Below are 23,781 nucleotides of genomic sequence, written 5' to 3'. Positions count from 1 at the left end.
GACCTCTTGCAAGGGGTGCTCTGTATGTCAGCCTGTTGCCTGCATACAAAGGGGTACAGCCGTGTATTTAGCCAGTGCTATTGGCTGTGTAGCACAATTTTGGGAGCAGAGAGGAACATATCTGAGGGGATCCATGTGTGTGGGAGGAGTGGGAAGAGCAGAAGATGCAAAGGACATTGCAAGTGGTGCAACTGAGGGCAACAACCAAAGGAAATTTGAAGCCCAAAGCTGCGGCTCTTCGTTAACAGGAGGGTGTCTCACATTTGAGGAGTGGAGACTGAACCTGGTCTTTCACAGGGCATTCTAAGGGCTCTTGCTACCTGCTGTTTGCTGTGTCTGGATGGCAGATACACAGGCACTGACACCCAGAGTGAGCCAGACCCAGGGTGCTGCGCCCAAGGCTGCTGCAGGTCACACCTGAATCCCTGCAGCAGCGAGGAGGGGATTTTGCGACCTCAGAGCAGTAGGATTTCCTCAGTTTCTCGTTTTGCCACCCCTGCAGAGGCTGATGAAGCATTTGCCCATTGCTTTGCCAGCAGCTGTCACGGCCCGGGATGAAGGGCTGCTTTGCTGCCAGAGGTGACAGCCCGAAAGGAGGGCAGGGAGGTGTGGCGCAGACAGAGCCCCCAGAGCCGCTTCTGAGCGCGCTCGTGTTTTAATTGCAGCCTTGCCAACAGTTGGGAGTTGTCAGCCATGTGAATTAAGCTGTCATCCTGCCGGGCTCACGATCCACTGGAGCAGTCTGAGAGCAGCGCTAGCACGGCTGACGGCTGCCCCTTCCTGGTGACGGGAGAGGCTGACACCTGCACGAACCCTCCTGCCCTGCTGGAGCTGAGCGGGCCCATCCCGGGACTCACTTTACATAAGCAAAGACGCCTGAAGGATGGAGCAATCCTGAGACCAGGACCCCCCTGCAGCCCTGATCCATTTGTGGAGCAACAGCACAGGAGGGATGTGGAGCTGTTGGAGCGAGGCCAGAGGAGGCCATGGAGATGCTGCGAGGGCTGGAGCAGCTCTGCTCTGGAGCCAGGCTGAGAGAGCTGGGCTGGGGCAGCCTGGACAAGAGAAGGCTCCTGAAGGGGAGACCTGAGAGCAGCTCCAGTGCCTAAAGGGGCTGCAGGAAACCTGGAGAGGGGCTTGGGACAAGGGTCTGTAGGGACAGGCCAAGGGGAATGGCTTGAACCTGCCAGAACAGGGGAGACTGAGATGAGCTCTCAGGCAGAAGCTCTTCCCTGTGAGGGTGCTGAGGCGCTGGCACAGGGTGCCCAGAGAAGCTGTGGCTGCCCCATCCCTGGCAGTGCTCAAGGCCAGGTTGGACACAGGGGCTTGGAGCAACTGCTCCAGTGGAAGGTGTCCCTGCCTGTGGCAGGGGCTGGAACTGGATGAGCTTTAAGGTCCCTTTCAACACAACCTATTCTAGCACTCTGTGAAACCAGGCTTTTTGGAGCCACGCAGTAACTGTGACCGGTGTGTGCACAGCTCCTGACACAGCCACATGGCTGCGACTTTCTGTGCCCCAGCGCTGCTTCCTGCAGTAAGAAACAAGCCCGCTCTGGCAGCACCCAGCACACGGAGCCCCCCCTGCCCTGCCTCTCCCCCCCTGAACCCCCAGGGACCCCCCAATCCCGCAGTGCCGCCAGGGCAGCGCAGCTTCGGCCCTTCCGATCTCTTCAGGAGAGCCGGGGTGGGTGCGAGCGGCCCGGCACTCACACGGGCAGCCCTTTGTGGGGCAGGGGGCGCACCCGAGCACCCCTCGGCCGGCCCCACCGCAGGGCTCCCCACGGACGGGTTACAAGGGGCCGAGGTAACGGGACCGGAGCCCACCCGTCCTCACACCGCACACAGCAGCGCCGCGGGGAGCCCGAACCGCGCAGGCGCAGCAGCGGTGGAGGCGACGCATGCGGCGAGCCGGAAGGAGCTGCGCATGTGCGCCTCACACCCTGACGCAAGGCCGCTGCAATCGACCTGCGTTTTATCCTGTCCGACCTTGAGTGCGCGGCCGCGCGCGGGACTAGGGGTGTCCGCCGCTGTGCCGGTGCACACGGGCACCCCGTACCGCCTGCGTCTCGCCCCGTTGCACGCCCACCGAGGCAGAGAGCTTCCGTACAGCCCCAGGGAGGCATCACGCAGCCGCAGCCCGGGTGCTGGTATCCCATCTGGGAGCTCCGAAATCGAGGGGGCGGATCAGGCGGTCTGCCGGACAGCCCGCGCCAAGGGTCCTGCTGCGCGGCGTTCCCCCCTCCCTCCCAGCGGCCCACGTGGGTGGAGGATTCCAGAAGAGCCGCGGCCCCGCTCGCACCGGTCCCTCCGCCGCCGCCATGCTCAGCGCCAGCCGTGCCGCCGCCCGCCTCCCGCTGCTCCTGCCGCGGGGCGGCCCCGTGCCCGCCGCCCCCAGCGCGGCGCAGGTGAGCGGCCGGGGAGGCCCAGAGGGGTGGGGAGCAGAGGTAGGCCCGGAGGGGGGGGAAGCAGAGGTAGGCCCAGAGGGGCTGTGGGGACGGCGCCGCCAGCAGGCAAGGCCCGACGCGACGGGGACGGGCCTAGGCCTCGCTCCAGAGCCCTGCCTCGTTGGCTGTCTCCGGTACGGTGCGGGTGTTACGGAGTGAGCCGTTAATGGCGTAATAGCGGTGGTGGGGAGCGGACATGGGGCTACCCTCGGGGAGGTTTGTAGTGAGATTGTTCAGCTCTTCACCGCATGTGTGCGGAGGTAGCGCAGGGAGAGGATGGGGAGCACGATCCGCCCGGTGCGGCGCAGTGCAGGCCGCGGCATTGGGCACGGCGCTGGTTGGGCCCCGCAGCTTGCCCCGCTGGGAAGTGCGGCCAGGCCGAGCATCTCGAAGAGTTAACGGAATAGCCATGTCCCGGGGCGGGCCTGGTCGTGGTAACATCGTTAAAAGCCCATTCTGAAAGCAGGAAAAGGGACAGCGCTTTCAGAGGTTTCCAGGATATTTCGCATGTGCGAAATTACAGCCATTGCGAAGAAAAACTCCTTTTTTCTTCGAAATCTCGGTTGCGGGTTCGTCAGGGGATGTAGGATATCGTTTGTTGCTGACCACGCATAAGGCTTTGAGAAGTGGGGTTAATGTTTACCTGCTGCTGTTCATTGAGAGCCGGAGGTTCCATGTTAATTCACTGAACTGTTTTTGACTGGTAGTATGTTCCGGGGCTATTTTGTATGAGGGAAATGGCTTTGGTAATACAATGAGTGCAGCAATTGCGTGTACTATGGCAGTCTGAATCCTAAATTCTTCCTTAGTTTGTTCTTACTATTAAAACTAAAACCGTGCAGTAGAACCATGTTGCTTCAGAAGTTGTCAACTTTGAAGGTCTTGGCATGAAGCTCACTGAGTGTTTGAAACTAAGTTTTCATTGGCACATCTTTATCTTATAGACTTTCTGGAATGGCCTCAGTCAAAATGTTCTCAGAGCAGCATCCAGCAGAAAATATGCGTAAGTATTTCGTTCTTTTCCATGTTTGCTTGTTTGATGTTTGTATTTATGCTCTCTCAGATACTAGAACGGATTGTTGGAGTCAGGGATGGATCAATGGAGCAAAACCAGTGAGATAAAACTAGAACCTACACAGATAACTTTCCTAAGTTTTCTTTGTTGTGCTTCTCCAAGGAGAAGTTAAGAAGTGTTTTCCCCCTTCTCCCACCACCAGCATCTGCAAAATGTGGATTGTTGAGGGGGTTTTTTGTTTAATAACCAAGCAAAAAAGCCTCCCATGACTAAAAAAAAAAAAAAATTACCCCAAACATTGATGGAGTAAATTATTTTATACTGGCATGAAACAAGAGTGATGTGTGGCTCTGTTTCACTATAGATAAAGTTTGTTTCAAGCAGATTCTGCATTTTAGTCACTTGTGTTACTTGTTGCAAGATGGCATGAAAAGAGCAGCAGTTAATTGTGTAACTTGTCAGATGCTCTGCAGCTGGTGCTGATTCAGAACATGGAATGGGAGATCTGTTTGTGTTAGGGTGACTGCCCAGTTCTGGTTAGCACAGAGAAGCGAAATCACTGCTTTAGGTTGCTGGAGCTTTAGGAGCTGGAGTTAGGGAGTGAGTTAGGATCTTCAGGAGTGAGAAGGGATATCCTGGTATTATATGTGCTTCTGCTCTGCCTTCAGTATGCTATCTCCATCCCAGAGCATGGGTTATTTATAAGGCAAACCTGTTATTCATGAGTTCTTTCTGGCCTTGAAGGAGCAATAACTCTTCTTAGAAAGCAGTAGGAGAAGGTTCAAATCTGCCTTGTGTAGAACCACCCTTATTCTCCAGATTGAATTTGTTGCTCCTCAGGATCAAATAGATGGTTATCTTTGGCTCTGCCCCGGAGAACTGTGCATGGGTTGAATAATTTGTTACTTTTGTGTAATCTTCTGTTTGTGCTAGGCAGTGATAAATAAGCCAATACAATTTATTATTAGCATTTTGACTCCAGGTGAACATTTCCAAACAAGTTTGAACAGAAAAGTTGTGTTTGTCCTGTCTCAGGTTAGAAGGTTTTTTTCTATGTAGTTGTTTTCCTTTAGTAATAACTTTATTTTTCCAATTGGTCACTCTACAGCTCAGAAGCAATTAAAGGTGCTGTTATTGGAATTGATTTGGGCACAACCAACTCCTGCGTGGCAGTTATGGAAGGAAAGCAAGCGAAAGTAAGTAAAAAATGAATACCACACACAATCACAGTCTGGTTTGGGTTGGAAGGGACCTTAAAGCCCATCCACTTCCACCTCCCTGTCACGGGCAGGGATGCCTTTCAATAGACCAGCACACAGGAACATTATTAGAAGTTGAATGTCCAGCTTAGTGCTCTCAGAGGCGCTGTTTTTGATGGCATCCTGTCCCGTTTTTTCCATAGGTGCTGGAAAACTCTGAAGGTGCCAGGACAACCCCTTCAGTTGTTGCATTCACAGGCGATGGCGAGCGCTTGGTTGGGATGCCAGCAAAGCGGCAGGCGGTAACTAACCCCCACAACACCTTCTATGCCACCAAGCGTCTCATCGGGCGGCGCTACGACGACTCTGAAGTGAAGAAGGATATGTAAGTGAAGGGGGGAGAGCAGTTCTGCTCCCAGCAGGAACACACAAAACACAATGGTGTATAACATGAGCTGTTAGGTTTTAGGTTTTAAAATACAAGCCGCTTCTAGGTTTCATGTTTAAGCCCTTATGTCTCAAAGTTTCATTGCTTATATTCTGAGGGCTGTGCTGTATTGCATGACATTAGTTGCTGATCATATTAAGGCTTTCAGAGAAGCAGAATAAAGATTTACTGATGCTCTGTGGGATGGTCAGCATATACGAATGAAGACTTTTCTCATTCTTGATCTCAGTCAAAGCTGTATGATCACACCTAAGGCTTATGGTGAAATGATGTAGCTGATTAAAAGCAGGAGTGGTATATTGGTACTTCTGTGACTCTCTGAATCTGAGGCTGCTGTTGGCAAGTTTGGTGCTTGTCTAGTATTTGTACCTGTTCATCCGCTGCTGCTAATAGTAGGAGGGTTGTGCTGTATCTGATACAGGAATTGAGCATGGAATTCTGTTTTTCAGTAAGAATGTTCCGTTTAAAATTGTCCGTGCCTCCAACGGTGATGCCTGGGTAGAGGCTCATGGGAAACTCTATTCTCCAAGCCAGATTGGTGCCTTCGTATTAATGAAGATGAAGGAAACTGCAGGTTGGTACAGCTTGGTCTTTGCAATCTGTGTGCCCAACTATGACCTTAGTGCTGGGCCATGGTAAATGGAAGTTCTGTGGCCATAAAGGCACTGTTTGGAATGGGAATCATTCTGTAGCAGAACCTTCATGGGGCTTATTGTAGAAGGGTGCAGTGATGGGCTGTTAAAAAACCTTAAGAAAGAACAGACATTAAGATGTGGCACAGGTTGCCCAGAGAAGCTGTGGCTGCCCCATCCCTGGCAGTGCTCAGTGTCAGGTTGGACACAGGGGCTTGGAGCAACCTGCTCTAGTGGAAGGTGTCCCTGCCTGTGGCAGGGGGTTGGAACTGGATGAGTTTTAAGGTCTCTTCCAACCAAAACCTTTCTATGATCTCTGCCTACCTCAGTTTCTGATGTTTAGCAACACATTAGTGCTTTAGTTAAAACATACTCATATCAGAATTGCATACAGATTGGGTTGGTAATTCAATTTCAATTTAATTGAATGCACATTCGCTCAGAAGGGGGAGCTCCTTTTCCTTGTAAGCTGCAGTCCTTGTGCCTTCCTGGCTGCAGCTGAGTATGGGCTGTGGCAGCCAGGGGGTTGAGTGGCTTTGTTCTTATTCAGCTGCTAGATATGTAGCAAGAAAGGGAGTATTCAAGGGGCTGTTAGACTGAATGAGTAGTTTCTTAGCCAGTGGTGGCTGCAAATCTTCACTAGGGCAAAATATCCGTTGGCCTGGAGAAATTCCTTTTTTTCTCCTTTTCAATTCATTATGTGCTTTCTGGGGAAGCTGAGTATAATACATAGAGGCAGTAGTTGCCTTCCACACCCTCCTTTGGTAAATGTGCATTCAGAGTTGGGTCCTAGGTTCCTGAGTATATGGTACGGGAGCATCTAGATGTGATGAACCTGATTACTCCAAGGATGGTGTTCCTCTGCTTTAAGCAGGGGTCTGCTTCCTCTAGGTCTCTTGGCCTTTAGCCTGGGTGCCACGTGAACTCAACTATGGAATGAACTTTCTTTGCAAGCAACACAGGAGAGGTTTATGACCTTAAGTTAGGGTGTAATACAGATTTTTACTGACTTGTTGTCTCAAATGCTTATAAAGTTAGTACATGTACAGTATTTGTACTGTATAAATGTTACTGACAGCAGATTCTATAAGTAGGATGAAAATGAGGTTTTAAGTGCATTACATGTTGAATACCCCAAGAAATGGGAAACAACTTCAGCCTCACACACTAAAAAAACCAAGTTAAGCTCTCAGCTGAGTTCTTGCTCACTAATGGCATCGAGTCACTGATTGCGTTGCAGAGGTGCTTTGCTGTTCTGTCAGAAGTCTGTGTACTGCCATTGTTATGTGGAAGGGCTTGATTCCTGCATGGCTCTCTCTGCATCTTCCCCAAAAGCAGCAAGTTCTTGGGCAGCAAGCCTATCTTGTGCTTTTAGTTCAGGAAAATGATTTCAAACTACTTCATAACAACTTGGGAGTATTCTTATTTTGTAAGAATAACTTTCTCTTTTGTCTCTTCCAGAAAATTACCTGGGACATGCAGCAAAGAACGCTGTGATCACAGTCCCTGCTTACTTCAATGATTCTCAGAGACAGGTAGTCACCAAGCTGTAAGATTCTGAGGCTTATAAATTGCATTCAGTTTCTCTCAGTAGACAGCACTCTTCCTCTTTTTACCTCAGGCTACAAAAGATGCTGGGCAGATCGCTGGCTTGAATGTTTTGAGGGTGATTAATGAGCCAACAGCAGCTGCACTTGCCTATGGTTTGGACAAGTCTGAAGACAAAGTGTAAGTGCCTGTTCATTACACCTACCCCATGTTTAAATAAGCATGCTGTAATTTGCTTTGTAAATGCTGCTTCTGCTTTCTGTTCTTTAAAATCAGTGGTTGGAGTTCTGCCAGAGTAGACTCACAGCTGTGAGTCAGTGCTGTGTTATGTCACCTCTGTTCCATGCCAACAGTACTTGTTAAAGAAAGTGAGTTCATAACTTGCAGCTACAACTTCATTATCAAAGCAGAGTGTTAATTAATTATCTTACCTGCTGGTAGCAGTGAGAGGTGTGGCTAAGGACAGCCTGGTGAAAGGCTGCCACCATTGATGCTGAAGTGTGGCACAAGAGGTACGCTGAGGTTTGGTGCATGGTGTCCACAACTTGATCTTCTTCCTGACTGCATTCAGTCTCCTGTCTCTGTCCAGGGTGGTTCTACAAGTGCAGGAAGATATTCTTTATTTCTGATGTAGATTATAGTGCTGTGAAAGCCTTGCATTTTGGAAAACATGCATATAATGGTTCTGGTGTCCCTGCTGTTGCATGTGAGCGTGTCTTTTCGAAGAAGGAGGAAGTGCCCTGTCTGAACTAACAGGCAGAGTTAAGCACTGTGCAGCACATCTCTCAAGAGAAGACTTCCACTTGGAGTGTTTGAGGAATGCGTACACTGTCATTTGTTTATTGCTGTCTTTAGAGAGGCTTTTAGCTTTAGTGGACAGCAAAACGAATTCCTCACACTTCATCTCCTGAGGAGAGTGATTTTTCTAGCCACAGAACTTTGGAAAGTCACGTGTTTGTGTCTGTTCTTGCAGTATTGCAGTCTACGATTTGGGTGGTGGCACTTTCGATATTTCCATTTTGGAAATCCAGAAGGGAGTCTTCGAGGTGAAGTCCACCAATGGTGACACTTTCTTAGGTGGAGAAGATTTTGACCAGGCTTTGCTACAGTATATTGTTAAAGAGTTCAAGAGAGAGGTAAGGTGTCTCATCAGAATTCAGTCTTGTGTTACACTTTTCAAAGCCACTGAACTTCTGTAGAAGAATGGTGGGAATTTTCTTAAATTATTAGGACTTGGTTAGTCATTTGGCAGTTGAAATTAAGCATATTCGACACCTGTTAGCCTGGCTTCCAGTTCTTACACTTGTTTTCTGGAGATGGAATATTCCTGTCTTGGAAAACACAGACTAGCAAGACTAGCTTTTTTTTCCTCTACTGTAGCAGGACCAGCTTGTACATACACTGCCTGCTTCTGTGAATAAAAATTTGTGGTCCAATTGAATGTGTCACACCAGATGCATACAGTACAGGGTTGGCAGTCAGAAACTGCAGTATAATTCTACCTCCTTTGCTAATCCAGTCATCCCTTTATATTCCGTGTTGAAACAGCTTTTCCAAGCTTTTATCTGTAGCCTCCTGTAGAATCACCTCTAAAACAGAAGGCCAGTTTGTGAAATGCTAAATGCATTTGCCAAAAGTGGGAGAGATCAGAAGTCCATGTCTGGCTGTATTTCTGTAGACATCTTTACAGTCAAGAGTGATAGGAAGGTGAACTGCAGCAAAGAGCTCTTCATGACTCCTGTGCAAAAGCTGAGAGTCTCTTGACCTGTATCGTTTCTCACTCAGATGGGTGTTGACCTGACTAAAGACAACATGGCCCTTCAGAGGGTGAGGGAAGCATCGGAGAAAGCCAAGTGTGAGCTTTCATCATCTGTGCAGGTAGGTGGCTGGGTTCAAAGCAGTCCAGTGAAGTATTTTGATACACTTTTGCATTTTTTTTTTGTTTATGAATATCTATGTAATTGCTGCTTTTTCTTGTGGTGGCTATTTGGTGTAACCAAATAGCATCACTTTAACTAAGTCCTTTAGCAGGGTAGACTGTTTAGGAGCAGCTAGTCGTTGGAAGCTAAGAATGTGGTGGGTTCTGCCTTTCTTCTGGCACCACGTTTTCCAGTCTTGCAGGGAACATGGCCTTGTTCCCAACTTAGGTATTTCAGAAGTATGATGTGCATCAGGGAATTCAGCTGTAGCTAGTACTGCTGGGTTACTGGAAGCATTTGCAGATTTGTGCAAGCAGTTCCAAAGCCTTGGAGCTACTCATTCCACTGAAAAAGCTAATGTTTTTAATGGGAAATAATTTCTATAAAGAATCTTTACTTACTTGCCTATAGCGAGACAATGGGCAATATATATCCCCTCTATTTTTCCATCTGCTTTGTATATAAATGCAGTCAAGCATGTCCTTTATTCACTACTGAATCAGAAGCTGGAGAAGCAGCAAGATGGGGGTATAATAGTCTTGCCTAAGAGAAATTAAGGTCAATTATATAGTAATTGAAATGGGGACTCTGCCAGTTTCTAGGTTCTGAATAAACATTTTTTTTATGGTGGTCTTTTTGTTGGCCAGTGGGGAGCTCATAGCAAGGAGTTTAGACCAGTCACAATGGATGCATAGTTCTGCCAGAGACATAGCAGGCTCTGTTTTACTAGCTCAGGAGTTGGCAAATGAAGTCTGTTCATACCAGGAAAAACTGAATTCCTTAACTCTTTAGCAGGGAAGGGAAAAACAGCTTGGTTTTGGCCCTATTTCTCCTAATTTGACCATGGTCTTTAAAGTGAATGCACACCCCTGGTCAGTAACATGGGGTTAGTTCTTGTTGTATAGATTTCATCTCTAGAGTTTAGACCATAGCTGTTTTAATGGCTTTGATTTGTATCATGTTTTGATGTCAGCATGACTCAGCATTTGAACAAGATGGCTTTGGTATAAGAATTGCTTTAAAAATCCAGCATGTGAATTTGTAAGATGATTCACAAATAACCATGAAAAGTGTGGATTCCAGTCCCTGATACTGGTGAACTGTGCATTAAATGGCAGCGGGCTGGCTGTTGAACATGAGTTATTTGTGTGTAGAAAACAGGCATGAGTTATTTCTTTCAAGTAGCTTACCTCATGTGAAATGTTAAGTCATTTGGCAAAATCGTCTGGAACTCTGGTGATGGGCTTTCTTCTGTGTTGTGCTAAGGGAAAAGCATTGAGGTTGTGACTTTCAGTGTTCTACCTCTTGCTTCCTGGCTATGATAGAAATAAAGGATCTTTAAATAACACAATATCAAAATTGGAACTTAACAGTTATAACTATGAGATGTGCAATAAAATAATTTTCCTGTCTCTTGTCTGAAACATCAAACATAGGAGCATGCCTGCTGCCAAGACTGGGCTGCAGGGTGAACAGACACCTAAGTGCTTCAGTACAGACAGAACTGAACCTGTAACTTCATCTAAAACCTGTATGTAGCTGCCTTGTTTTCCATTCCTGGCTTTCACTTCCCATCTGTTTCTGTGCTGCAGACTGATATCAACTTGCCATACCTTACTATGGATGCCTCTGGACCAAAGCACTTGAACATGAAGCTGAGTCGCTCACAGTTTGAGGGCATTGTAGCTGATCTGATCAAAAGGACAGTAGCACCATGCCAGAAAGCCATGCAGGATGCTGAAGTCAGCAAGAGTGACATTGGTGAAGTCATCCTCGTCGGTGGCATGACCAGAATGCCAAAGGTATGAGATAAGTTCCTGTTAACAGGCAAAGCTGGCACAGCTTCACAGTGCTTCCTGTTGGGGTGATCTGTAACAGAGAAGTTGGGAGTCTGGTAACTTCAGAGCTCCAGCAGCTGAAGGCCCCCAGGAGCAGAGCGGATGTGCTAAGTAGTCACATGAAAGCAATGGCAAGGGCCTCTCTCATACTGTTTAAGTAGTTCAGCTTGGATCTGGGGCCTGAGTTACACTTTAAAAAGACACCTGGGAGGTACCAGGAGTTGAAAACTCAACTTGGCTTTCTGATATGAACTGAACATGGGCAGCACTGTTCAGATACACGAGGTGTTTTCTCTTGTTATGGACTTCAGTGTGTGATAAAGGTACACTTCAGTGACAATAACCTATCAGCAATCATTCAGTGGATTTCTTCCTCTATGTAGAGCACTTAAAATTACCAGTGAAGAAACTCCATGAGCAAAATGGCTTTGTTACCTGCAGGTTGCACATATTCAGGTGCCTCTTTGAGGCTGGGTCTTGTCAAGCATATTTAGCTGGCTGTTCTAAACAGTTGTTACCTGACACATAGCTCTTGTATTCTGTGGCAATAAGTACCAACAGGTAACCTAGAAGCTTGCTTTGCAGATTTGCACCATCTTGCAGATAAGGTGCTGTCTGCTGGTGGTTTACTGTTCTTGGTCATAGCAGTGCAGACTGCTGCTTAGCTCTCCTGGAGTCAAAGCTGTACCTGTGTGTACACTGCTCTCTTCAAGGGTACAGCTTGTCCTTTACTGCAGAGATCATCAAAATCTCATTCCATAGGGATTTGTCAGGCTTGGGCTGCTGCTGTAAAGATTTGTGGTTGCAGGTCCTTTTCTAGGATAGTGGGTGTGTACATGGTCCTGCTTGGGGTTGATTTGGGGTTTGGTGGTGGGGTGTTTTCCTCCGTGTGTTAAATGAGCCTGGTGGCTGGAGGTGATATTAGTGTGTGCAGGAGGTCACCCAAACAGGGGAACCAAGATAAAGAGAGGCTGCTGCTCTGGCCAAAGCTCAGGTGGAGTTACTGTGCTAGACTTTCTTGAAGTCCCTCCTGTTGCAGCTGGATAAGGGAAAAATAGTGTAGTTAGCTGTATATAAAGTGCTGAAGAACACTTCTGGAAGCGGGGAAGCCTTTCCTGAAACATGACGTATTCTTTGGGAATGGAAGAGAGTACTTAAATATTGACTTTATTTTGTAGTATTATTATTTTTACTTGTTTACCCATTGTTTTTAATCCCTTGCATCTGTTGCTTTGAGCTTACATCAGGCTTTCCTAAGTGCCTGTAGTTAACAGCTCTGGCTCCAAAGCAGTGCTCATGTGTTGCACAGAGCTTTCTCTTGTGTACACTGTGTTCGCTTCCCCCTGGTAGGAGGGAGTGTGCCTTCTTTGGAGCATTCACGTGGCCACTGCTCCAGGAAAAGTACAGTGGGTGGTTAGAAGTAATGTTTCTTTTGTACTGTAAAATGTGCCTCTAGAGGGAAAGACTTGCACTTAATTGTATGCTGATACAGAAAGTGTCTTCCTCTGTAATGAACACTCAGCAGATGCTTCTTGGCTTAAGTGCAGAGGAGTTGGACTTCTGCTTACAGCAGTTTTCCAGGCTCACCTGTGCCGCCACATGGGCCTCACAAGTGTACCTGGAGAGCAGGGGAGCTGCCAGGGGGGACCAAGTCCCGCACCTTCCTCTTGCAAGGCAGATGAGCAGTCTACTGAGCTGTGCTCTCGTGCAGGCACCTTACTGACTGCATTCCCTTCTAGACACTAGTAGTACATCTGTTGTAATCATGAGCATATCCAGCTGAAAGGGCAGTGCTAATAACACAGCTCAGGCTGATGCAGCAAATTTCCATCTGGTGAAACAGTTTGAAAACCCTATACTTCATACATTCTCAGTTATTTTTTTTCCCCTCCCCTTTATTACACAGAAACAAGATGAACTGTCCTTCTGCTCTGTGCATTTTACCTTCCCTGTGCTCTGCCTCCACAGCTGTCCTGTCCTTGACAGCTCTGTTCTGCCCAGTGTTGGCTTGTACATGTTCTCGGGGAGCAGTCTTTGACTCCTGCTTCATAAGCATGGAGCAATCCCTTCTTGGCTAGGAAAGGACTGATGCAGGTTAACTTGCAGCTGGCAAACTTGATTGCAAGGATGTCCCCAGATAAGGGGTTGCCTAGACTGAAGTGAGTGCACTTAACAGGGTGTGTGGAAGATGGGGAATTAGGGAGCAGTTCCAAGCCTGAAGCTTTGTGTTTTCATCATGCCACAGGGTTATGTGGCAGCAGAAGCGTAAAGATACAAACCTTTAGCCAAGGTGGCATGTTGATGTGAACACAGCACTGGGTAGTAATGGTTCATTCTTCATCTGCATTGTGTTTCCTCTCCATTCAGGTGCAGCAGACTGTGCAGGATCTGTTTGGCCGTGCTCCTAGCAAAGCTGTTAATCCTGATGAAGCTGTTGCTATTGGTGCAGCTATTCAAGGTGGTGTGTTAGCTGGTGATGTTACTGATGTGCTACTGCTGGATGTAACTCCCCTCTCCTTGGGGATTGAGACACTGGGAGGTGTCTTCACAAAGCTCATCAACAGGAATACTACCATACCAACAAAGAAGAGCCAGGTACAAATTTGCTCTAGATGGGTGGGTCTTTTGTTATGGTCTCAAGCACCCAGTGAATGCTACCCAAAACATCCCAGTAGATAGTCTTGTCTCCTCCTCATCTGAGAAGGAAAAACAGCACAGAAATTAGATTTAATGTCAGCCACTGAGTGCCTCTGACAATTAGTGTGCCCAAGAGGGGAGGTGAGTTAAGTTAATGTGTACCAGCATACCTCGGGATGTTTGTGGCTTGGTCAGGGTTGCAGTCTGTGTGCCATGATGTTAATTGTCAACACATCATTCTGAAGAATTGTGTGGAGACCTTCTGTAACTGAGCACCACGCTCCTTTGAGACCACCTTTCTTGGCCTGCATGCCTTGAAGGGATTACTTTTTCCCCTGTGTTGTACAGCCCTGGTAGACTTGAGTGTGATCCTTTGCCTTGTCTGGCTCTGCTAGTGTGTGTTCTTACTGATAATCTTGGTTCTGTTGGGGGTGTGGGGCTGGGGCAGGAGCCCTTCTGCGTCAGGAGGAAATGTGGCTGGCTGCCACTGGAGCCTGCTGCTGGCGTGGCATGGCCAGTGCTTGTGTGCTCAAGTGCATGTAGGACAAAATGCCATTGTGCTTGGCTGTTCAAGTCTTGATGCCTCAGCGTTTTGTCAGAGGAACAACAGGGGAACAACAAGCATGTAATGACTCTTTTCTCTCCCAAGTAGCTTCTCTTCATTCCTTGTTTAGTCAGTTTGTAGCTGCATCAGTTCATGTGTTGCAATTTACTAACTGTCCAGTAATTTTCTGTTCCTTTTCCATAGGTGTTTTCCACAGCTGCTGATGGGCAAACACAAGTGGAGATTAAAGTATGCCAGGGAGAGCGAGAGATGGCTAGTGACAACAAACTTCTTGGCCAGTTCACATTGGTACGTTGGCTCCTCAGTCTTCATGACCTTAGACTTGACTTTCAGAACCTTCTCCATTACAGCTGACCCCTGAAGGCAGTGTTGAGACAGAGTCATCTTACAGAAGACACTTGACCCTATTTGTAGTAAAAAAGGAGTCTCTTAAGGCATAGCCTGGTTCTGGGGCAGCCTTTCAACAGCAGGAGAGCAACCAGAATTTAAGATTGAGCTCAGAAGTTTCTCAGTAGTGTTATATGGCACAGGGGCTACTCCAGCATTAGGGCCTGGTCAGCTAAAAGGACTCTTTGCTTCTGGACACAAAGAGCTCTGTAGTAGCAGGCCCATGCAGCACACAACCTGAATGCTGGCCTTTTCCTCTGGTGTTGCAAAGACAAGACTTGGAGCAGGCTCTGTGATATCTGCAGTCCCCAGGACAGCTCATTTCTAGCCTGGTACTGTGGCTGCCTGTCTCCTTAGGCAGAGATCTTTTGGTCAGTGTTGGCAAAGTTTGGCACCATTATAACTGTTTGTCCAAACTTTCTGTTGCTAGGAAGAGCCTTGCCTTTTCTTTTGCACTCTTGAAGGAAGCTGCACTGCCTGTCACTCCACTCATTGCCTCAGAGGTAGTTGGTGAAGTCTGATAATGTCCAGAACTGAGGAAGTAGAGCATCCTGCTATGTCCATGGAAGAGGGGCTTGTTCAGCAATAAGGCAGAACCTCTTTCACATTAAAACCAAACCTGGGGCTACCTCTTGTAGTTTCTCTGTACTAGTCTTATGTTGAAATCTGTATTCTGTTAAGTCAGTCAAGATACTGCAGTCTCCACATGATGCCAACAGGTATGTAGAGGATTTGGCTCTGAGGGTTAGTTAATAGTTGATTTGGGCAACCAGGTCTAGTGGGAGGTGTCCTTGCCCATGGCAGAGGATTGGAGCTGGATGAGCTTTAAGGTCCCTTCCAACCCAAACTAGTCTGGGATTCAGCTGACAGATCACCAAGATAACATGCCCAGACTTGGAGACTCGTACCTTGAGCTCATGTTCGTGTGTGAGCTAATGACAAAGTACTTCTTGTTCTCAGGTTGGGATTCCTCCAGCACCACGTGGAGTGCCCCAGATTGAGGTCACTTTTGACATTGATGCTAACGGTATCGTTCATGTGTCAGCCAAGGATAAAGGCACCGGCCGTGAGCAGCAGAGTAAGTGTTCTGGGATGCTGCCTAGGGAGGAAGAGGAGGAGGAAGAGGAAGGGTGTGGAGCAGTGATGGTGCCATAGCATGCTGGGCACTGAGGGGAACACTGGGTGACTCCAAAGTTAATGGAGTGCTCCCTTGATGGGCATCCCACAGGCTAGGGGTGGGGACTGTGCAGCATATTACTTGATTGAGGGTAAGGGTGGCACAGGCAGTCTGTTGCCAGCACAGCACAGATGTGGTTGAAGTCATCTTAGCCTTAGTGCTCCCTCTGGAAAGGGGAGCAAAGGGTTAACTGCAAAACAAAGTAGGGAAAGGAAGAAGGGACAACTGACCTGTAACTTGTTTCAAGGAAGTAAAGCTTCTGTAATCCCATAGCACTCTGTTACCCTGCTGACAGAGAATGCCACTGATGGATGCTCTCTTCTTGTGCATTAGGCAGAATATGCATCTGCTTTTACTAAGGAAGTCCTCACTGGTAGGGTTTTACCACAGTCCAAGTCGTTTTGTACTCTGTGACAGTCCTTTCTTGGCCTTGCTGTCTGCTGTGATGTCTGTAGCAATCTTGCAGCAGAGTGCAGCTGTTCCCTGGGGTTCCCTGTATGAATCAGCTGTGCCTCAGTCCCCAGAGGTGTTTCTAGAGCAGGGCTCCTGCTGCCTTACAGGGTGTCCTGTATCACTGGGAGCTCAGTGCAATGACATCCTGCCCTACGTTATCCTGAAGAGACAGAAATCAAGGTTTGGAATCCAGCACCTTGTACAAATTATTCTTGAGCTGTGCTCCTGGGCATGCTGCTCCTTTGGGAATGTGTTCTGCTAACACATCAGAGACTGCTATCTGTGGCTGCCTACATCAGTGGCAGCTTTTAAGAGAGAAATCAAATTAGGAAGATCTCTGTTGAATTCAAGGCATGACACATACAGATGAGCAGATCAGCCCTGTGCCAAGGCCCTGTTTTGTTTCTGATTACTCCATCACAGAGAACTTGAAATCCAGGTATTCTGAAGCAGCAGGTGTTTTGCCTAACCACGTTGTTCATTTTCAGCCATTTAGGCTGGCAGCATCTCTAAATGGCAGGGGGCTTGGGGACTTGAAGCTGTTACTGTACTTTGCTCTGTAGTGCAGTGAAACGGTAGGCCCAGTGTTCTGGGGTAATAGGCAGCACTGATGTTTTCTGGAGCTCTGTTGTGGGCTCAGGATGTTCATTGGAACCATTTCTAGATTCCACTGATACAAAGTAGATCAGCCTCAAACTGGGAAGCCTCTATATGGCCTGTCAGTTGTTTCTTGGAGGCAACCACTTGAGCAATCAAAAGCATGCTCCATTCAAGAAAACTATTGTTAATTGTATTTGCAGCTTGAAGGTATGTGCTGCTCTTCAAGCATCCTGCTTGATTTCTGGCAGAAATCTGTTACCAAACCCACACTGCTTGTTACTTTGATTTCCTTGTACATTTTTGATGGGTGGCAGCCTTCTAGCTCTGAATAAAACATCTCCTGATATTAGGCAACCAGGATTTTTAGCTGCCTCCCTGTATGCAGACGTTGTCCTAATTATAAAGCTGAGCTGCTCATCCCACGTCTGTGCCCAAAGAAGACATGTGTGTATGTCTTTATTCAGGGTTATGTACCATTGACAAATACTATGTAGAAAACTTATAATGAAGATCTTGATACATCCTTTTTTGGACTTTGTGGTATCCTGGGTGTTGGTCCTCTCCTTTGCAATGAAATTATGCTTTCCTGCAGAAATTAGCTTAAATCTAGACTACATTTTTTTGCCACTAATGGAGGAGGAAAAAAAGGGGTTGAATCTGAAGAGCCTGCCCATAGACTCACACTATGCTCACTTAAGGGCAGCGTGAGGAGCTGGGTGGAAGCATTGTCTTATCCTGCTACTAGCCTGGGCTGCTTTCTAACAGTGAAGGGAGCCTCTGTCCCCTGGTAAAACAATTCCTGTTTGGATTTTGCTGTTGGTTGGGGTTTTGTGTGTTTAACCTGCTAGAGTGTCCCCTTGGTTGGTGGCAGGGGGGTGCACATGCACTTTCCAGGGGGACTGAAGACTTGTCAAAGTGACTTGCAGCCCAGTGGGCTTGAAGTGTCTGGCAGAGCTGGGGAGTTCATAGAGCTAAGATGTCAGGCTTTTATCTCGCCAGCAGCATCACTGCCTCTTCAGAGGCTGTCTTTGTACCTCCCAGGAGGTCTTCACAGGTGCAGAGTCCTTGAGCGAAACCACTGCCATTGAGAGGGTTTGGGAAATAACTTCCTTTCCTCGAAGATGAGAGGACATTATTAATGCTTCTTCTCTAATGCAGTTGTTATCCAGTCTTCTGGTGGCCTTAGCAAAGATGAAATTGAGAACATGGTGAAGAATGCAGAGAAATATGCAGAGGAAGACAGGCGAAGGAAGGTAAGGTGATCGTTCTGGTACCCTTCAGCTAGTGGGTACCTGCTGGTTATTGCCATTCTGTGCTATTAACTGTGCCAGCCTTTGAAGGAGCTGCAGGCTCTGGGCTGGATAGTCTTGAGCTGTTTGTACTGTTAGGTGAATATCTGCTTCCTTATATTCAGTTTACGCTCCAGAGATGCAATATGTTGTGTGCAGGAGCACTTGGAGCTTGGGTTTGGTTGGGAAACTTGCCCTGTTTGACTAGCACTTTAACTCCTCCCTGAAGAATTCCTGGGATGTGGAGGCAGCAGTAAGCAGACTCACCTGCCTATTAGTCATAGCAAAGAGCTTTGCAGCTCTAGTTATGCTTTTTGTCATCACTGTCCACCTGCCTGTTATCTTGGCTGTTGATTTGAAGCTAGCCTGCTGCAGCTGGGTTCTCACAGTGGTGTTCCCTTTAAATGGAGGCAGTATGGGGACATTTAACCTACTTTCTCTGAGTTGACTTTAAAGCTTAATTTATACAACCTGCCAAGCAAAGCTGCACCTCAGCCTCTTTGTAAGTGGGAAGTTGCTTTACTTAGTGCTCAAAGTCTCACTGTGGCATCTCGACTGCTGTAGTCATCTGAGCACAGCAGTTGCTCTCAGTGCAGGTGGAGCCATCAAGAGGGGTTTGAAAGCCTCACTGACTTGGTCAAGAAAAGACTGACACTTGCCATGATTGAGTGACTGAACCTGTGATATATGAAGGATATACAAGGTTGGAACTAATTGGTTTAATGAGGGTAGTGCTAATGAATTAAGATACTAAATACAGAGGTAAGCAGACACAACGCAGGCCTGCTCTAGGATATGGCACTGGTGTATGTGTAATGTTTGCTAAAACTGGCACACAGGATTGATCCCCTTTGTGTTCTCCTGGTTGGTAGAAACATGCCTGAGGTGTTCAGGCAGTGCTGTAAATCCCACCCGCAGTGCTGAAGGGATCAGAAGAGGACTGAAGGGGAGAGTGCATGGAATAAGTTCACTTGAAGCAGCATCTTCTTGCTTCAGAACCCCTACAGCCACAAAGCACTGGCTTAGCAGCAGTTGTAGGTTAGATGGAGAACCTTTAAAGACCTTGACCTGAAAGTGCCACTGTTCAAATAACTGTATCATTGCTGTGAAGTGGAGGTGCTGGCCTTGTGTTTGAGGAGGCTGCACTGAGAACTTCTCTGCTGCCTTTGATTTTTGTATGTTAAATTGCTGAGGAAGTTTTTCCCTGTTGTTGCCCTGAAGTGGAGCTCATCCTTGCCCAGTGATGTATGAAGGGAGGAGATCAGGTTACTTTCTTAACTAACATTTCTCTTTACTCAATGTACATAACTAATTGTCAGAATTCCCTCGTTACACCTCTCTGATCACATTTTTACTGCCATGGAATGGGTAAACTGAGTTATCACTGATGGATTTGGCATCCTGCTGTGAGCTTTGACATCCCACAAAGAGGGAGAGTAGAATGCAGAAACAAAACTACTTTTCATCAGATTTCCACTGGAAGTTGTTCCTCTCCTGAGAACATCATCACACCCTTGTCCAGGCAGGCTGTTCTTTCAGATGGGTGTCCCAGAGGACCTGTTGCTGGTGAAATAGTTCCTGTTGTCGCAGGGCCTGAATTATGCCTCAGCAAGACTGCTGCTCCCTTGTACTTACAGCCTGCCTTATCCCCTGTGGGTTGTCTCTGCAACAGTAACATCAGGAACTGGTATTTGTTATCTAGCACAGTGGGGTTTTTCCACTGTTGAGATGCTACAAGCACTTTTAATACAGCGATATGAATAAAACAATCCAGTTTTAGTTGTCTCTAGTGCCCTCCTTGCTGAAGAAGCTTATTTACCATCAGCTTTGTGCTTTCCTGAGGAGCAGAGCAGAGAGAGCTGTGCTGCCTCTGCAGTTGCTGGCTTTCTCAGTGTGCCAGCAGCCATGCTGCATTAGTTGCTTCTACTTCCAGAGGAGTGAGTTTGAGTGCGAAAGCATGGGGACTGGCTTGCACAGACTGCCTGGGCTTTCTGGTGCCCAAATCCACCCAGATCCGCTTTGCTTACATTTCTCCTTGCCATTAAGAAGGATCCTGGGTGGGAACTAGAATGGAGGTTGGCAGTTTGGGGAAAGGAACATCAGTTGTTATGTGTACACAGCTTGTGTCGCCAGTGTTGTGTGCAGCAGACCCTTATGAGTTCTCTTACCCAGGAACGTGTGGAAGCTGTGAACATGGCTGAAGGCATCATCCACGACACAGAGTCTAAGATGGAGGAGTTCAAGGATCAGCTGCCAGCAGATGAGGTAGGTAGCTTCTGCTCCTGTAAAGGAGGTAAGGTTCCTCAGTAAGGCTTAGCTCAAACTTTCACTTAACTCACAACTGGCTCTGACTGGCAGGACCAATTCTGTGTGTATTTCCATGCCGTGGAAGGACAGCACAAAGCAAAGTCATTGCTTTTTGCCCTTGATGGGTGGGGTGAATGTGGCTGATGGGAGGGTGTAAAGACATGCTTGGTGTAGGTAATAGCAGATACCCTATTTCAAAGTGTGAGCTCAGTGTTGCTGAAGGTCTGAGAGCCTGGGAAGCTGTTACTGAAAGATTTCTGCGTGGATTATGTCCTTGGCTTGGCCTTGGGGTGGTTTGATATGAGCTGTGCTATAGCCTGTGCGAGAGGAGAGTTTCTCTCAAAAGCTGGAGTTGATGAACAGTGCTTACCCAGGTGTTAGCAGAGGGGCAAAGGGGCTCTGCGGTCCCAGTGGTACATACACAGCACCCAAGAACTCAGAGGTGATGAAAATCCACTTAAACTCCAATTTTAATTTGATTGGAGTGAAGTGGATATTTAGTATCAAGAGGGTGCTTTTCACACCACTAAGTGACAGTTTAATGTCTGCATTAAGAATTTCAAAAGCCAGGTTTAAAACAGTGCACGATCTGCAACTTAACTGCTATCAGGGGCAGCGTGAAAGGGCTCTGAGGGGCTCTGTGGGGCATTTGAGAGAGCAGGATTATAGTTTATTGGTAAGTACTCTCTGACCATTTTAAATGCTGTTTTTCAGCCCAGCTTCTCTCCCTAGGGTGGATATTGGCTGACTGGGGTTATAATCACTGGTGTTTTCTCTCACAGGAGCACAGAGTTTAAGTCTCTGTTCCCTGCAGGGTCTGCAGGGATATTCTAGGGGTGAATACAAAGGCAAAGCTGGTAGTAATGCTTGGAAGATGTCCTGTGCTGCCTGGGTGGAGTTGTTGCCTGACACAGAAGGCATTGATCACATTTGCTGCCTTCCTGTGGGTCTGTGTAAGAGCTCTGCCCACTGTTTGACTGGGAACTGCTGAGCAAGTGCAGCTGCAGAGCTGTCCCCCAGTAACCTGCCTCCTCCAGCCTGCCCCTCACAGCGTGCCAGCCTGGCAGAGCACTGCCAGACCACGGGGAGGCTTTGGCAGATGGCTGCAGGGGCTGGGAGGAGAGCGTATTGCTTTGGTTTGTCTCTCTGCTCCTTCTCCCATGTGCAACAAAGGGATTAAACAGGGTGGCAAACAGCCTTATGCATTGGCTTTCTGACAGTGCCTCAAGTATAGCTGAAAACCAGCTTGCTTTTCCCTTTAGCCTGGCTCCTGGGCTGACTGAGTCGCTGCTGAGGTGTGCCAGGGAGAGCAGCTCCTCCTTGGCGGGCTGTTCTCTCTCTGCGGGGCTCTCTGTCCTTGGCACCTCTGCTGAGACTGCAAACAAGGGGACCGATTAATGCCAACTGTGGCACATTTAGTGATGTGGACAGGTGCCCATTGGGAACTGAGCACAGTCCTAGTCCCTGCAGACATTATGGCTCAGTTTGAGACTGAATTTCATGGCTTGTAGCAAACAAAAACTGTAGTCTTGCTGAGGCCAATAGGTGTGTGAAACAACAGGGAACAAAATGCAAGATTTCATCATGGGTTTTGTGTCTTATTTGCAGTGCAACAAATTAAAGGAAGAAATTGCTAAAATGAGGGAACTTCTGGCTCGTAAAGATAGTGAAACAGGAGAAAACATCAGGCAGGCAGCAACCAGCCTGCAGCAGGCTTCCCTGAAACTCTTTGAAATGGCATACAAGAAGGTAGGTTCATGGTCACTTGGTCTTACAGCCCTCAGATGGGGATGGGTGGTTTGGGGCACCAGTTGAAGGCAGTTAAAGCTGCACTTGGAGGTAGCACTGGGTCTCACTGCAGCTCCCTCTGGGTGACGCTTGCTGCAGTGGCAGCTGTGGGAGGTCAGATAGGATTGAAGGCCTTGAAGTCTTGGCCATCCTGCTGTAGGTCGCCTGCCTCCCAGGCAGTGTGTGATGTTACTGTGCACTGTTACATGGAAAAGTGCTGGAAGCTCCCAGTAAGAGCATCAACAGCACAGACAGGGCTTTCCCCTAAGTGAGTGGAGTGCCTAAGGAAGTAAAGTAACATCTGGGCTTACTTTAAGGATGGCTGTAGAACAGGTTTCCTGTTCCATCTGCCCAGATTACTGTAGTAAGGAAGCAAGGTTTCATTCCCAGTTTCCATCCCCATGATTGAACCCTGGTGCCCAGGGGAGCCTCCCAGGGTGGCAGCAACACACACTGCTTGGGAGACCTTGGTGGTGCTAAGCTGTCTTTGCTGTCTGAAAGCTGTTTTTCTGATGTCAAACTGAAGATGTTCAGTGCTGCAATGTAAGCTTGTTACATCCACTGGGATAGCATTAGTAGTGGGGAGATGATGTCCTTCGTTGTAAGTCATGGAGATAAAGGTTGTTTCCATTCTCCAGTAGACAGTCACCCTGTTCACTGAAGAAAGAGTTTCTTCAGTCTAGAGCTGACCTAAGCAGCTACCTAGGGGGAAAAGAGAAGTGTATGAGAAACATTTTGTTGTTAACTAACAAACCAACTCTTTCACAGATGGCCTCTGAACGAGAGGGTTCTGGAAGTCCAGGGGATCAGAAGGAAGAGAAGCAATAAGAAGTCTCTGTCTTGCCTTGACTAGGGTATGAAGAGGAGGTTGATTTTTCTTGACGCTTGGGAGAGAAGGGACCTTCCTGAGCAGCAATGGGCAGAATTCAGACTTACTGTGTTTTTGCAGTATTCTATATATAAAATTCTTTAATGTATAAACTTAGTGATGTGTCTGCTAGGTAAATTGTCACTTGATGAAAATTAATTCATGCCAGACAAAGTTAGGTCTCAACTGAGGCGCCTGGGGACTCGCTGATCATATATTTCTGATACTTGCCACAATGGTGTACTAAATCTGATCTCCAAGTCTGGAAACCATGTCACTAAATCGAAAGGTGGAGATGGAAGTCCTGCTGGACCGGGGAGGAGAGGAACACCAGCATGGACGCTGCTTGTGGATGTGAGTACTTGTGAGCAGGTGCTGAGGCCTGTGAGCAGCAGTGCCGAGGCTGGTTCCATTGCTAGAGAACATTCAGAGCTGCAGCTAGGCTAGAGCCCTTCTTCAGAGGGAGAGGGGTTACTTCAAACTTAGCTGTAGCATCCTTTCTTATGAAAGAGGCTATGTGGAAGTTAATACCTTGCTTGTCTGAGCCTTCTGCTCCATCCTGTGTCTGTTCTCTGCATATGGTAAAACAATTTCCTTGATAATAAAACTGTTATTGGATCCATTCTGGATTTTTTTTAAATAAAGGCAGAAAAGTGTCCAACATGGA

General features: G+C 47.6%; 1 protein-coding gene and 1 non-coding gene across 2 annotated transcripts; both read left to right on the top strand.

The window, feature by feature from the left end:
* The first annotated feature begins 2,273 nt into the window (after positions 1-2,273).
* On the top strand, positions 2,274-23,781 carry HSPA9 (heat shock protein family A (Hsp70) member 9). Its single transcript, XM_034066699.1, has 17 exons — positions 2,274-2,405; positions 3,389-3,447; positions 4,568-4,655; positions 4,862-5,043; positions 5,556-5,680; positions 7,200-7,273; positions 7,360-7,466; positions 8,260-8,422; positions 9,072-9,164; positions 10,798-11,007; positions 13,411-13,638; positions 14,429-14,533; positions 15,593-15,710; positions 18,021-18,115; positions 20,324-20,416; positions 22,067-22,207; positions 23,015-23,781. Exons 1-17 carry the CDS (start codon positions 2,319-2,321, stop codon positions 23,072-23,074), a joined length of 2,028 nt encoding a protein of 675 aa, XP_033922590.1. The 5' UTR covers positions 2,274-2,318; the 3' UTR covers positions 23,075-23,781.
* Positions 13,889-13,957, top strand: LOC115945691 (small nucleolar RNA SNORD63). Its single transcript, XR_004079968.2, has one exon. It is a non-coding gene; the product is annotated as a small nucleolar RNA SNORD63 (small nucleolar RNA).

The sequence above is a fragment of the Melopsittacus undulatus genome, chromosome 10 (assembly GCF_012275295.1).
Source record: "Melopsittacus undulatus isolate bMelUnd1 chromosome 10, bMelUnd1.mat.Z, whole genome shotgun sequence".
Classification (NCBI taxonomy): domain Eukaryota; kingdom Metazoa; phylum Chordata; class Aves; order Psittaciformes; family Psittaculidae; genus Melopsittacus; species Melopsittacus undulatus.
Note: the sequence above shows the minus strand (reverse complement) of the source record. Positions and strands in the feature narration are given on the sequence as shown.

Coding starts and splice junctions, on each gene's coding strand:
- HSPA9 (XM_034066699.1), top strand. CDS start 2,319: ATGCTCAGCGCCAGCCGTGCCGCCGCCCGCCTCCCGCTGCTCCTGCCG. Junction 14,534..15,592: donor TTCTTGGCCAGTTCACATTG/GTACGTTGGCTC, acceptor TCTTGTTCTCAG/GTTGGGATTCCTCCAGCACC. Junction 15,711..18,020: donor CACCGGCCGTGAGCAGCAGA/GTAAGTGTTCTG, acceptor TCTCTAATGCAG/TTGTTATCCAGTCTTCTGGT.